Raw genomic sequence first — 12,544 nt, forward strand, 5'->3', positions numbered from 1 at the left:
CTGTTTGCGTTAGCTCTGGCAACTGCCCGCGACGCAGCTGCTGAGGGCTGGGCACTCGCCACATCATTTGAGTCTCTCTCTGGTAGAGCCCAAGTGCCCCCTGATGTTGGAGCACATCCTGCCAGCCAGGAACGGAGCCCCCACTACAGCATGGACCTCAGCTCCTTTGAATCCCAACAGGGCAATGCTGGTGGGATTGCTGGGTTAAAATCCCTGCTCCGGGAGCACTGTCCCCCTCCGGAGGTCCTGCTGAAAGGTGCTAATGGCTGCCACCAGGTGAGCCTTTGACTTATTAAAGTCCAGGAGTGTGCCAAGCCTCTGCCTTCAGCCTCAGTGAAAGAGCAATGGGAGTAGGTAATAAAGCAGCTGCCTGCAGCTGATGGAGGCTAGGACGGAAGGCACTAACGTGCATGGCTAGGCCTGAGCAGAGGGGTTTTCCCTAGGGACAAGTGCAAGGGCTAGGGCAGACGATTGATTTGCATCCTCTGCAGGCTAGTTGGCTGGATGCAGAACAACCTGTGAGCATGAGCCAGAAAGCAGAGACACATGGAGCTTCTTGGGCATGCGGGAGCGGCAGACTAGGGGATTTCTGAGCAAGGAAACTACCTGCTTCTGTTTCTTTCTACCTCTCCTCCCACTGTGGCTGCATAAGCCGGGAGATGGAAATGGCTGCTGCAAACAGCGCACAGGCAGGGGGCTTAGAAATGTCAAGGTGCAAAGCACTGGAAATTGGAGGCCCCCGAGTTCCAGCTGCACTACCCAGAGCTGTTATAAGCCAGGCCTGGCACGTCACCATGCAGCCATGGGTTACGCTATGACCACATTCAAGTTAAGACTCTTAGTATTTCCATTACCAAGCCCAACTTTTAGGTGCTTGCAAATGGCTGAAAACCCTCCTTGGTGTCTGACCCGAGAGGCTGCTTCTCTCTCAGAGGAGAAGGAATTGGGCCTTTTATCTTTTCAGAGAGCACAAGGGAAAGACACCATATATGGTCTGGCTCTTGCTGGATCTCTCCTCACTTATATGGAGGATGCATCCCTCTGCCCCTCCACTGTCCTCTCACTCACTCCCATGCAGAGTGATACTGACACCAGGAGTGACCACCAGAGATTCTTGAGCTGGGAGCCCCCACAGTTCAACGGGGCAGGGCATTCTCCATGAAGCCCCAAAACTTGCTTCCCTCCATGGTGGGTCAGAGCCCAGCTTCCTTAGTTAACTTTCCTGCAGCCTGCGATTTCCCCTGAATTAGGGTCAGGGATGAGCTGATGGGGCAGAGGGGATCGTTGCGTTACGGTCATTGGTGGACGTAGCTTAGTGGTGGCACAGGCAGTTTGATCTACATATTAAGAGCTTAATTGTGTTAAATGCTCTTGTGTTCAGAGGGTATAAGACTCATGCCATAAAACTGAAATAAGTGTTATCTCCAGTACGTGCCACATAATGCACATCACGAGACTCAGGGCGGTGGCATATAGCCGCTGTGAAAAGCACCAGGGCTAGCCTTTCCCACCATGCTGTGCCCTACACGGGGGGGCTGCAGTTCTACCTGTGCAGCCTGGGGAGGCACCCGCGTTATCCCTCTCATTGCTCTTGTCCTGGATGTGGCGGTGCGTATAATGAGATGCTCTATTGAGCTCTGCTCCCACTGGGGCAGCGAGATGTTAAATCAGCGTGAGGCAGGAGCTGGATTATTTCTCTGACCCCTGTTGCCTTTTCTGAGGGAGGGTGACATATGGCAGTTTGCTGGTGCATGTTCTTTCTAGAGTGCCATTGGCAAGGGCCGCTCAGGGCAAACCAGTGACTCTCCTGGTGGCCTCTGCCCCTGCCTGGGCTAGCCCGGATTGGAAGGCTCTGAAGTGTGTGACGTCGTTCCACTGGAGGAAAGGAAACAGCTGCATTGCAACGAGGGCAGGCTGCACATTGCCATACCGAGCGCTGTTCTGCACAGCTCCTGGGCTGTCTCACTGCAGGCTGAGAAGGGCTGCTCCAGGGGAAGAGGCCTTGGCAGGACATGTAAGTCTGAGCCTGGGAAAAGGGTCAATCCTTAGTGAGAGGGGAAGCTGGAGAGTGCCAGGGCTGATTGCGGGGAAGGGGGTCTGGCAAGCCACTGGACTAAAGGCAAATCAATAGCCCCTCTTGTGTGCATTGCAAAATGTTCAGCGTGCTGGTGAGTTTCAAGGTTATTTTCTCTTTAGAGTAAATTAATGATTATTTATTATTAATGAAAATCACCAGAAGTCTACCTGGCACTCTCCAAACGGAGAGCAAGTCCCATTCGGGGGAGCTGGGTAGCGTTTCTGTAACCAGAGACGGCTGGGAGCTGGTGGGTGTGTTCTGGGCCCCTTCCCCAGGGTGTCTGTGTGTGTGTGCAAAACCCAGCCACAAGGATAAGCCTGGCTTAGCTTTGCTTGTCCTAGTATTTGGGCAGATGACAGAAAAAGACAAAAATCCCAGTGACATACACCTTGGGATATGGGTTAAATCCATGAACTTCATTTGGGGAAAGCAGATTCCCAGGGAATTTTGCCCTCCCGTTTCATAAAATGTCCCGTGCAATAGTTATTTTATAATGTATATTTTTAAAAGATTCATGACCCTGTGGGGAGATGCTTGAGCTCTGGGACAGTCTTGGGGAGCTAGCATCACTTGTCTTAAGACTTAAGGTTGAATTTTAAAAAGCAGACTGCATTGGATTTGTAGCGTCCCGTGTCTCTGTCTTCTGAGGTGGCTCATGCATCTTTTTTTAACCCTCCCGATGTTTCATTTGCCAGCCTACAAGGCATTTCTTTTAACGTGAAGAGCCCCAAAGGGGTGGTGCAGGAGGTCCTTGAGCCAACGCCCCAATTCTAGGGGGATGGGTGGAGCCTGTGGCTTTACTTTTGCTCTGGGAATGACTTTTTCTGAAAACCCCCTCCTGTCTAAAGCAGAAGTAAACCCCTCCTGAGGCTGCCGCCTGGTACGGTGCTGGGTAATAGCTGGCAGGGTGTGTTCTCAGAGTACCACTGCCAGCCTGCAAGCTTTCAAAGTAACCCCTAGGCCTCTTGTCTCTCTGTCCATGCTGCACCCTGGCATGACTCCGCATGGCTGGGAAGAATGTAAAACCAAAGGCCTGCTGCGTAGAGGAGCCCTGCAAAGGTGGGCCAGGCTGGCTGGGGCTGTGAATCCGTCAGTAAAACACAGGGGCTGTGGCTGGCCCGCACACCATGGCTTTCACTGGCACTTTTGGGGAAAGGGAGCTCAGGACAATTATCCTGCCGCTGTACCAAGGATTTAAAGGATGTGGGGAGTGGCCGCTGAGTGCCTAGACACCCTGGATGCAACAGCAGAGAGCTCTCCACTCTCATCAATTATTTATTAGGTGCTGTGAGAAAATCCCTATAAGCCCTCCTAAAGCATAATGAGCAGTGAATCCTTTTGTCCGCACAAGAGCTAGCAAACATGGACACACCGGCACCGCCTCCCAGATTCCCCACCACCCCCCTCAGCCATCAGGGCTTTCCGTTGATTCCCTTGGTCCAGGTCGCTCTTCCTGGTGTTCAGCAATCAGGGAATGAGCTGTGCTTGCCAGGAGAGGGGGCAGCCCGAATTGTTGTGTGGGGCCAGGCCCCCAAGTAGGGGTTCCGTTTGCCCCTCGTCAGCTCACATGCCGCAGGCACAAGGCTGTGCGGCACAACAGCGCGTTGACTATCTCATCCCCCATCGGCCTGTCTTTGTCTTCCAACGAGTGTCCCAAGTAGGGATGGGCTCTTGCTGTTTGTCTTTTCATAGCTGGACCTTGCCAAGGCAGTTCTCACGGGAGAGGAGCCTCCCCTAGGAGCAGGGGGATCAGTGCATGTTAAAAAGCAGTGCTGGATGGAGCTGTGGTGATTCCAACAGGGGCCTGCTCACATCCAAGAACGGGGATCATGTGGAAGGCCACCTGCAACCCTGAGCAGCTGCTCGTTCCGTGAGCGGATCCAGGTGCTGTTGGGAGTTATCAGATCCCCAGTGAGATGAATTTGGCTGTCTCTGTTGCATATTTATCTGGGGCTGCATGCAGAGGTGAGAGCCAGGCCCGGGTAGGTGATCTGTATCAGAGGAAGTAAACAGGAAGCTTGCATAGGGTACGAGCCTCTTCATCTCCTCGCTGCAGTATTCACAAGCAGCCCCCTCCCCCACCCAGGGCCCCAGGGAGGGGCCCCATCTGTGCAAGTACCCTCGCCCAACGTCGCCCTCTTTCAGCACAGCTCTCCCCCTCGTGGAGCCGCGGCAGGTGCTGGGCACCCTTTGCAAAGCCTGTCAGTTCAGCTGCTCTGGGCCTTGAGCCCTGCACGTTCCTGGTATTTCGCTCTCCAGGCTTGCTGGCTTCAGCGTTTGTGGATAAAAGCCCAGTTTTTGGAGCTGGCCCTGAGAAAATATAGCCTCAGTGAAAGCCCACATCAGCAAACCCCCTAGGCCTGGCCAGTGAAGACCAGCAAAGCTGCAGAGTTCTGTGCCTCTTGGCCAGTTCGTGGTCCGACAGCACAGCCCATGCTGCTGGAGGCTGAGGGATGACTCCGGCTGGTTTTTGGATCCCTGCCCTGCAGCCACACTGCAATGCAGGGACAGGCTGTCAGCCAGGAGCCAGCCAGGCCTCGTCCTTCGAGCCGGGCTCTCTCATTGGAGATCTGAGCTGTGCGCTCTCCACCCCCGCCAGACATTTCTCTCCCACCCTCTCTGGGCAGAGCTGCAGCCAAGAGGATGCCTTCGGAAAGAGAATAGAAAAGCAAAGGGGGCTGTAGAGGCCCCTGGGTTTCTCAGCAGAGCATAAGAATCATAAGTAATTCTCAGAATCACAAGTAAAACTGTGACGATGCCAGATGCTTCGGTAGCATCTCAAAGCACTTAATTCATGTTTGGAGAACACCACAGTGCTCTCTTGAGATAATACTGTTTCACCATTTTAGCAAGGGGAAAACTGAGGCACAGAGGAGGTTAAGTGATTTGCCTGGGGTCACCCAGGAAGTTGATGGCAGTCAGTCAAGAAGAGAACCCAGGACTTCTGACTCCTCGCCTCATGAGGAGCAGTGAGGCAAGTCCACCCTTCCTGCTGCCCCTGGAGATGATTGTGGTGTCCGAAATCCATCCAGACGACCTCCCCATAGGCTCTTCTGGGGCTGTGCGGGAGAAGAGCCTCCTGTTTGAATGCAGTTAGCTGTGGCCGTTTGCACACAGGCTTTGTGGAAGTGGACAGGATGGAAAGTGAAATGTATTCAACGTATGGTTTTGAAAAGTTCTCCCAGCCCAAATTGCTGCTCTGGGGCTTTGCCACTATTGAATTTTCCTGCAACATGGTGCGTCGGCTCCAGGAAGTTGTGGGGGATATGAGTTGTCCTGAGAGCCGATGAGTGTCAGATAACATTCAATAGACTCATTCATTTCCAGGCTCCATTATTCGGCTGCTTTTCTCCCGCCATCATCCTGTGCTTCTCTTTCGTCCCCAGGAAAATGAAAATGGCCCCCCTCTTTGGTGAATCTCCTCCCTGTGGGGACGGGGTGTCCGTTGCCTGGTGACCGGCAGTGACTTTAGTGGTGAGGGCTTGTTTCCATTGATGTAAAATCTATCTTAAAGTAGGAGTACGGTGAGCTGCCATGGAAACTGAGCTGTATTTCCTAGGGTCGGGTCTCTGTATGTTTCTGGCATCCGGCTTGATTTCTAGTCTAGACAGAGTGAGGGGCCCCTGAGAGGAGGCTGCACAGCGCGCTGCAGACCTTTAAATGTGGCACTTGGTTCTAGCCCTGGGCTCCCCTGAGAAATAAGGGACTGGTTGGAGCTGAGGAGAGATTCTGTCTCTCGAGGGCTTGCGGGATGAAATGGTGAACAGGGAGCAAATCAGTTGCTCTCTAGAACGCAGCACAGCCCCATCCCGCCCTGCCGGGTCTCTGAACACAACACCCCACTGCAGGGAGTCTGGTTTGTGAGGTCATCACTTGTAGCAGGGGCTTCCTCCATCAAGCATTGACCTCTGCTACTGCCTCAGTTTCCCTTCTCCCTCTGGTAAGCATCCCACTGCAGGCGTAGTCATAATAACCCTCCCCTGCTGGGAGTTTGGCTTATTAACAGTGTTCAACACACAAGCCATCTGCCCAGCCTTCTCTGTGTCACAATCTTTGGTGCAGGGCTGTTCGCTCTGTTCCTGACGAGGCTTTCCCGCCATAGGCTTGCTCTCCTCAACCTTTCGTCTCCAGCTCCTGCCGGCTTGTGTTTGCCAGGACTTCTGCTTGGGAGCTCTGGAGAGCCTTCTCCAGCCTGCTGTCTCCCACAGGCCCCCTATACGCTGTCGCCCGGGACTCACTTGCCTCATCTATGCCAAACGAAGCGAGGCTGAGCCCAACTGCCTTGTGTTCTGAAAGGGCCAGCATTGGAACTGGTGCTCTGGGACTTGTATGTACCCGGGGACCACTGCCTTGCTCCACTAGCCACTCCTGGCTCCCTGGGTGCCTCTCCTGGCTGGCAGGGCTGCCCAAAGATTTTGTAAGATGTGTCTGAATGTCTTGCAATATCTTTGGTGTCAGCACAGCATCCTCTCCTCACGGGGATGCAGCCCCTTGCAAAATAGGATCCCGAACTCCGACTGGGCGGTCTGGACGCTATTGCAATGCAAAGGAGGATGATACGTCAGCTGAGCTCACCACAGCGTGATGCCAAGCCAAGATGGCATGACGTTGTTCCAGAGGAAAATGTCTCTGAGACGGTTAACGTTCCGCTGGCTCCTAATATCAAGTGCTGTCAGTATCAAGCCCAATTCTGAGGTCCTCGCTCAGGCAAACTCCGGTTGACTTCAAGGACTTTGTGAAAACAGCTGAGCATGCCAGGATCTGGCCTTCGGTTTCCACTCCTGATGATCCTGGGCTTGAATGGGGCTTAGATTCCAAATAAAACCTGCCTGCTGGTATGGTCGGTGGCTTCCTTGGGAGAAGCCAAGCACTGGAATAGCAGAGGCCAGGCCTGAGGTGCGTTGGCAGAATCCTGGAGGGGAAGTTTGTTCAGTGCTGCCTGCTCTGTACCTGTCCAGAGCAATTTGTTCCTCCCCTAGAGGCATTCTCCAGTAAATGGCGTACGTAAGAGAGAACAGCTGGGAAAGCAGAGGGAGAGGAGAATACAAGGTGACTGGAGCAGGAATAGGGGAGCTTTTGTATTCATGGCAAAAGCTGAATCTTCTTGACATGTTCCTGTGGGATCTGGTTGTTTTACTGTAACACCAGTTGCCATGGCAGTGCCAAGGTTTAATTACAGCAAGATGAAAACACACAGGGCCTGATCCAAAGTCCATTGAATTCAGTGAGAGACTTTCAATTGACTTCAATGGGCTTTGGGTTGGGCCCATTCCCTACGTAAATTAGTGCCAGCAGAAGGAGGTCTTAAAAATTGAACTGGGCCACGACAAATTGCCTAGGGAGGTTGTGGAATCTCCATCTCTGGAGATATTTAAGAGTAGGTTAGACAAATGTCTATAAGGGATGGTCTAGACAATACTTGGTCCTGCCATGAGGGCAGGGGACTGGACTCGATGACCTCTCGAGGTCCCTTCCGGTCCTAGAATCTGTGAATTTATGAATAACTTGTCTCCAGCAAAGCTATGGAGACTGAGCGTCCGACAAGAGACAGAACACCTCGAAGTGATCAGCCAGGGACAAAACTCTGGGGAGGGATCATCTCCCGCCAGCCATGGAGAGCTCAACCCTACGTGGCAACAGCAAGAGCATCTCAACCACTCAGGATGCAGGGAGGCAGAGGGGGTCTCCTAGGTAACCAGGTCTCTGCCCAGCGCAAGACTTCAGGGCTCTGTGCTGAAAAGCTAGTTCCTCTAGCAGGCTTTCCATTGGGGAGCGGGCTGCCAATGGCAGTGTTCCCCGGGGACCATGCTCTGCTCCTTGCTGACTCAAGTGCAACTTACTTTGTGTTTCTTCCCTCCCTCCCATCCCCTTCCTGTGTCTGTCTGTGCCAGGCTTCCTGGCGTGGAGCAGAACGCCAGGGACTGAGAGCGAAGCAAAACTGACTGCAGAAAAAGAGGCACCTGTGTATGTAGATGTGCATCTGCTGCTCTCCCTGGTGAATGCTGGTTTCTTGGAATGATGCTCCATGTGCCAGCACATGGCAGCAGGATTTCTGCCCTCCAGGTCTATCAATACATACAGAATGGCTCTAGGGAAGAGAGGGGATGAAAGGCAGAGCAAATCTGGGCAGCATCTCTGCCCGACAGAGGCATCTGTGCCCTGCAACAACTGTACTGGGTGTGTGAGCTTGGCCAAGCCTCGGATAGGGGCCAATAAAGGACATAACAGACCAAACATCGTGCCTCAGTTACGCCGGTGTAAATCTAGAGTGGATCCCCTGACTTCAGTGGCGTCACTCCGGGTTTACATTGCTGTGACTGAGAGCACAACCCCTGCCAAAGTCATTATAGCTGTTGGGTGAGAGGACATTTTGCCTGACGTTTTTCTTTTTTTCTGCAGCTTCCTTTTCCTCCTCCCCCATTGACTCTGACCCAGAAGCCATGGCGCCCACAGGCAAGGTACTGTACTAACTCTAGCCCATGGGACATGCACTGGTTACCTCCTGCCGACTCCTCTGCAGAAATGGAGAGGCTCAGGGATCCGCTGTGCACCATTTTGTCCTTGGGACAGACCCACTGGTTCACTCCAGTGGTTTTGTGCCTCTCTGGTAATGTAAAGCAAAGCTTAAAGGATTGGCTACCAAGAATCCATCCCATATTTTGCCAGGGGGCCGTGTTAGTGAAGCTAACAGGTTGGTACAATCCACCAAGCCAGTTTGTAATTCTTGCCATAGTGGTCCTGGGTAACTCAGCATTTCTGCTCATGGTGGGGGCAGTTTCGTTGTTTCACACAGCTTTAAGGCTGAGAAGCAGGAAAGCAACCACAAGTTTGGCAGCTGGCGTTGCTTTTCATCCAAGAATCATGAGCCTTGAGATCTTGCTGACAGATACCGTTTACTTATGGTCTTTCGGCCTTCGGCTAGCGCTCTGTGTAAACACAAAGCAGAGGCATAGTAATCCAAATGATTGTGATCCGAGTGGGGCTGAGAAGAAAGACAGAGGGAAACACAGATGGGAAAAAAGAACTAGTAGGAAAAGAAAGAAGGAAAAAGGGGGGGGCGAGGGATTCAGGAGCCTGTATGGGGACAAAAGAAGTGGCATGTAGCACAGACTTCTCATTATAGATCAGACCAGTTCATGGCCTTCAGCCCAGATTCTGATCTCAGCCACCCCAGCGTAAATCTGGAGCAACTTCACACAAACCGAAGGACTGACTCCTGATTTACACTGGTCTAATGGAGATTACAGCCTGGCACCACTTCCCTGGTTTTCCAAGCAAGAGGTGCAAGCCCCTGTTTTTAAAATGCCGGGGGTGATGGTTGTGGCTGGATGCCAGGCAGGCTCTGGAAACTTGAGAAGTTCTAATCCAGAGCTTATTGCCAAACCTTTAGATGTAGTGTAGACAGGGGGAGGAGGGGGACGAGTGTGAGCGAAGGGAAGGGTCACCACGGCTGTCCCTGCTCCAGGCTAGAGGAGCTATCTGGGAGTGATGTTTAACAGCCACAGGTGGGGGCTGTTTGCTACAAACCCTGCACTTATATCAGATTGGGGGAAGGGTCCTTCTGCCTGCTTGGCCCTGTCCTTAGCGGGCACTTCAGTGATCCCACAACGCCCCAGCCTGGCCTCTCATCATGCCTGGAGGAAACCGACCTGGCAACTCCCCTGAAGGAGAACAATTCTGTTCTGCTAAGAGAGCAAGTTCCTTCACCTCTGACATCTGGCAGCTCCATTAGCAAACACCCACTTGCTGCTGAGCCCTGGGGGGGTGAAGGGGTGGAAAATCCCCCATCTCTGGTGTCAGTGAGCTCTGCACGCACCCACGCCTGTCACTGGTGGAGGGCAGCTCCTGCCACCCGATCCCTCGCAGCCCCCATGTGCACTTGGGGCTGGCGTGGGAAGAAGTGCCACTGGTCAGCGTGTGTTATGTCTCCCTCTCTGTGCTCGAGCCACACAGGGTGTGAGTCTGTTAGAGCCCCTGGCTCCTTAGCTCAGGCTGCAGGGCCTTGTGCACCTGGATCTAGAGGGCCCGGTTCAATCCCAGTGCTGGCCAAGATGGTGGCTGTCATACTGGCAAGGGGTCAGCACCGATTCTCTTCCTGGGGGTGTCCAGGTGTCCCTACAGGACACTTGGGCAGGAGGGATGGGTGAGAAGCTGGTGTTCTCTCATCTCATCCACTGGGCAAGTCCTGTCCCTAAAACAGGGGAAGTCCCTTAAAGTGACAGACAAATAGTCACACTGTAAAGAAAGTGACCCCCAAGAGAGCTAACGCGCATAGAGAGGTGAGCACGTGCACCCAGGGATTAGGGTGCTGAGGCTGTGTGAGGAGACGCGAGTGAAGCTGTGTAGGGAATTCAACCTCCACCCAGCACAGAGCAGCTGCCTATTTATAGCGAAAAGGGCTCCAGCTGTCTAGAGGCCAGTGTGACTCAGAAGTGGGGGATGGGAGCAGGAGGGAGTCTTGAAGTCTATGCGCTAAATAAACAGCTGAGGAAATGGGGGGAAGGAAGGCTGCCCCCGTTCCCAGCATCTCACGCTGCTGCTGCCCAGCAAGGCAGGAATGGGGGTCGTGGATGTTATTGCCCCAGGAAAGCTCACTACTAGCACAGAGCAGCCTCTGCTTCCCCTCCTCCGATTCATTGTCATAGGGGCTCTCCATTCCTGCTAAGTGCGTATAGATACAGCACAGTTTTGGGCTCCTGCGTTTTGTTCCCAGCTCTGCTACTCACGCACTGTGCAGCCTTGGCCCTGGCGCTTAGCCTCTCTGTGTCTCAGTTTCTCCACCGGGCTCAGAGTGGTGTGGCTGTGAGGGTGAACAAGTTAATGTTTGTAAAACACATTGGGACTATGAAGTGCCCTGTCACTCAGTGCTGGGTACGATTAAAGCCTCTGCCCGAGTGGTGGGCGCTGAGTGTGCCCCTGCCAATGTGATCTATGCCATCCCAGCCCCCAGGCAGAAAGAAGTTCTGCTGGTACCTGATTACCCACCCAATGGGCCCCTGCTCTGAGCTCTCCCCGGAGATGAGTATCCCCGGAGAACATGCCCCACCCTCCCACATTCTGCAGGAGTCGGTGACAAGTGACTCCTTTGCCAGTGGCTTGGCCTTGTAACGGTTATTCATGTCTCTCCAAGGCATTTGTGCAGGAAGCGGCTCACACTGGGAATAAGGGACCTCAGGAGCTTCCTAATGGGAAAGCAGAGATAAAGCTTTGCCCTGCTGATGAATCACCCGCAACATGATCCTGCCCTAGCAGCAGGGAGAGTGATCGGCTTCTCTTATTAGCCATGCCAGAGACTCTGCACACGGCCAGCTTGTCCAGCTCTGGGAGGGGATGGTGGCTAGAGCAGAGGTGCTCTAAGAACAGACTCACGGTCTCCTGCTTGAGTCACCAGACCCTACTGCTTGCTTTTTGCAGATCTACTTCTCCCTGCTGTGGTCTCTCTTCAATTCCTTGAACTGAACCATTGTGGTGGTTGAGTGTGGTTAATCGGGTGTCATATCTGCTGGCCAGTAGAGCCTCAGCTGTTTACGGTTCTGCTTCCGTGTTCCTGCACAAGCTCTTTTGTAGATTCTGCCTCTGTGATGGCTGCTTCAGCACTGAGCTGAGAGGAAGGCGTCGGTGGCTAAAAATTAGCCAGGCACCGTGAGGGAAATCCTAGTTTCTCCCAGTTTGACTTGACTTCTTCATTCTTAGACTCTATTCCAGTGCTATAACTATGCATGGTGACTTGATAGCAACATGGTGCATAGGAATTGCCATGGTGGGTTGGACCATGGGCTAGGTTGGACCTAGGATCCCATCGCTGACCTTAGCCAGTACAAGATGCTTCAGAGGAAGGTGCGTGAAACCCCAAAGAGATAGTGATGGGACAACCTGCCCCTCAGGGAGCCTCCTCTCAACCCCTCGCGGCTGGAGGTTGGCATGTGCCATGAGGCAGGAGGCTTTGCATCTCCCCAGAGCATTGTGTTTTTGAGTGTTCACTATAACAACTCTGGCTGGGCCTGCCATCCATATCGATGGCCAAGCCCGCCTGGCCAGTTGTGCCAGAACTGCAGAGCAGCCGCGCACACTGGAGCAGCTAGGACTGCAAAGACTAAGGGTTAAGGGAGGATCCTGGGGCCTGATCCCTGTGGTTAGAGCAGGCCCAGCTGCCCCAGGGGCCCAGAGCATAGATGATTGCCGCACCGTTGGCTGCTGGCCAGGCTGAGCTGCCTCGCTCCGGAGAAGAGCTAGGCTGGAGCAGAAACAAAGGCAAGGTTCCATCAGGGCACAGGGAGATGACTCCTCTGGGAAGCCTCCAGCTCTTGGTGGATCTGGGCCCTCTTTCACCGAATCCCCCTGTGGAGGCTGAGTGACAAGCCCAGTGGTGGAATTTAGCTGTGGCTGGGTGGATCAGATGTCGGGTTTGCCCCATGCGTTCACGTTGCTGCCCTCATGCCAGCTCTGGCCAGGCGGTGGAGAGGAGCC

At 53.6% G+C, this 12,544-nt stretch overlaps 1 protein-coding gene across 2 annotated transcripts in view; it reads left to right on the forward strand.

Moving 5' to 3' along the window:
- Nucleotides 1–1,896: 1,896 nt before the first annotated feature.
- The window catches only part of ANXA6 (annexin A6), a 39,859-nt gene continuing 29,211 nt past the window's right edge, over nt 1,897–12,544 (forward strand). For both annotated transcript variants that reach the window (XM_050961540.1, XM_050961541.1), the window contains exons 1-2: nt 1,897–2,014; nt 8,477–8,535. In XM_050961540.1, coding sequence (XP_050817497.1) covers nt 8,518–8,535 — 18 coding nt within the window. In that variant the 5' untranslated portion in view covers nt 1,897–2,014; nt 8,477–8,517. The remainder of the gene's footprint in view (nt 2,015–8,476; nt 8,536–12,544) is intronic.

Source organism: Gopherus flavomarginatus, chromosome 7, assembly GCF_025201925.1.
Source record: "Gopherus flavomarginatus isolate rGopFla2 chromosome 7, rGopFla2.mat.asm, whole genome shotgun sequence".
Lineage (NCBI taxonomy): Eukaryota > Metazoa > Chordata > Testudines > Testudinidae > Gopherus > Gopherus flavomarginatus.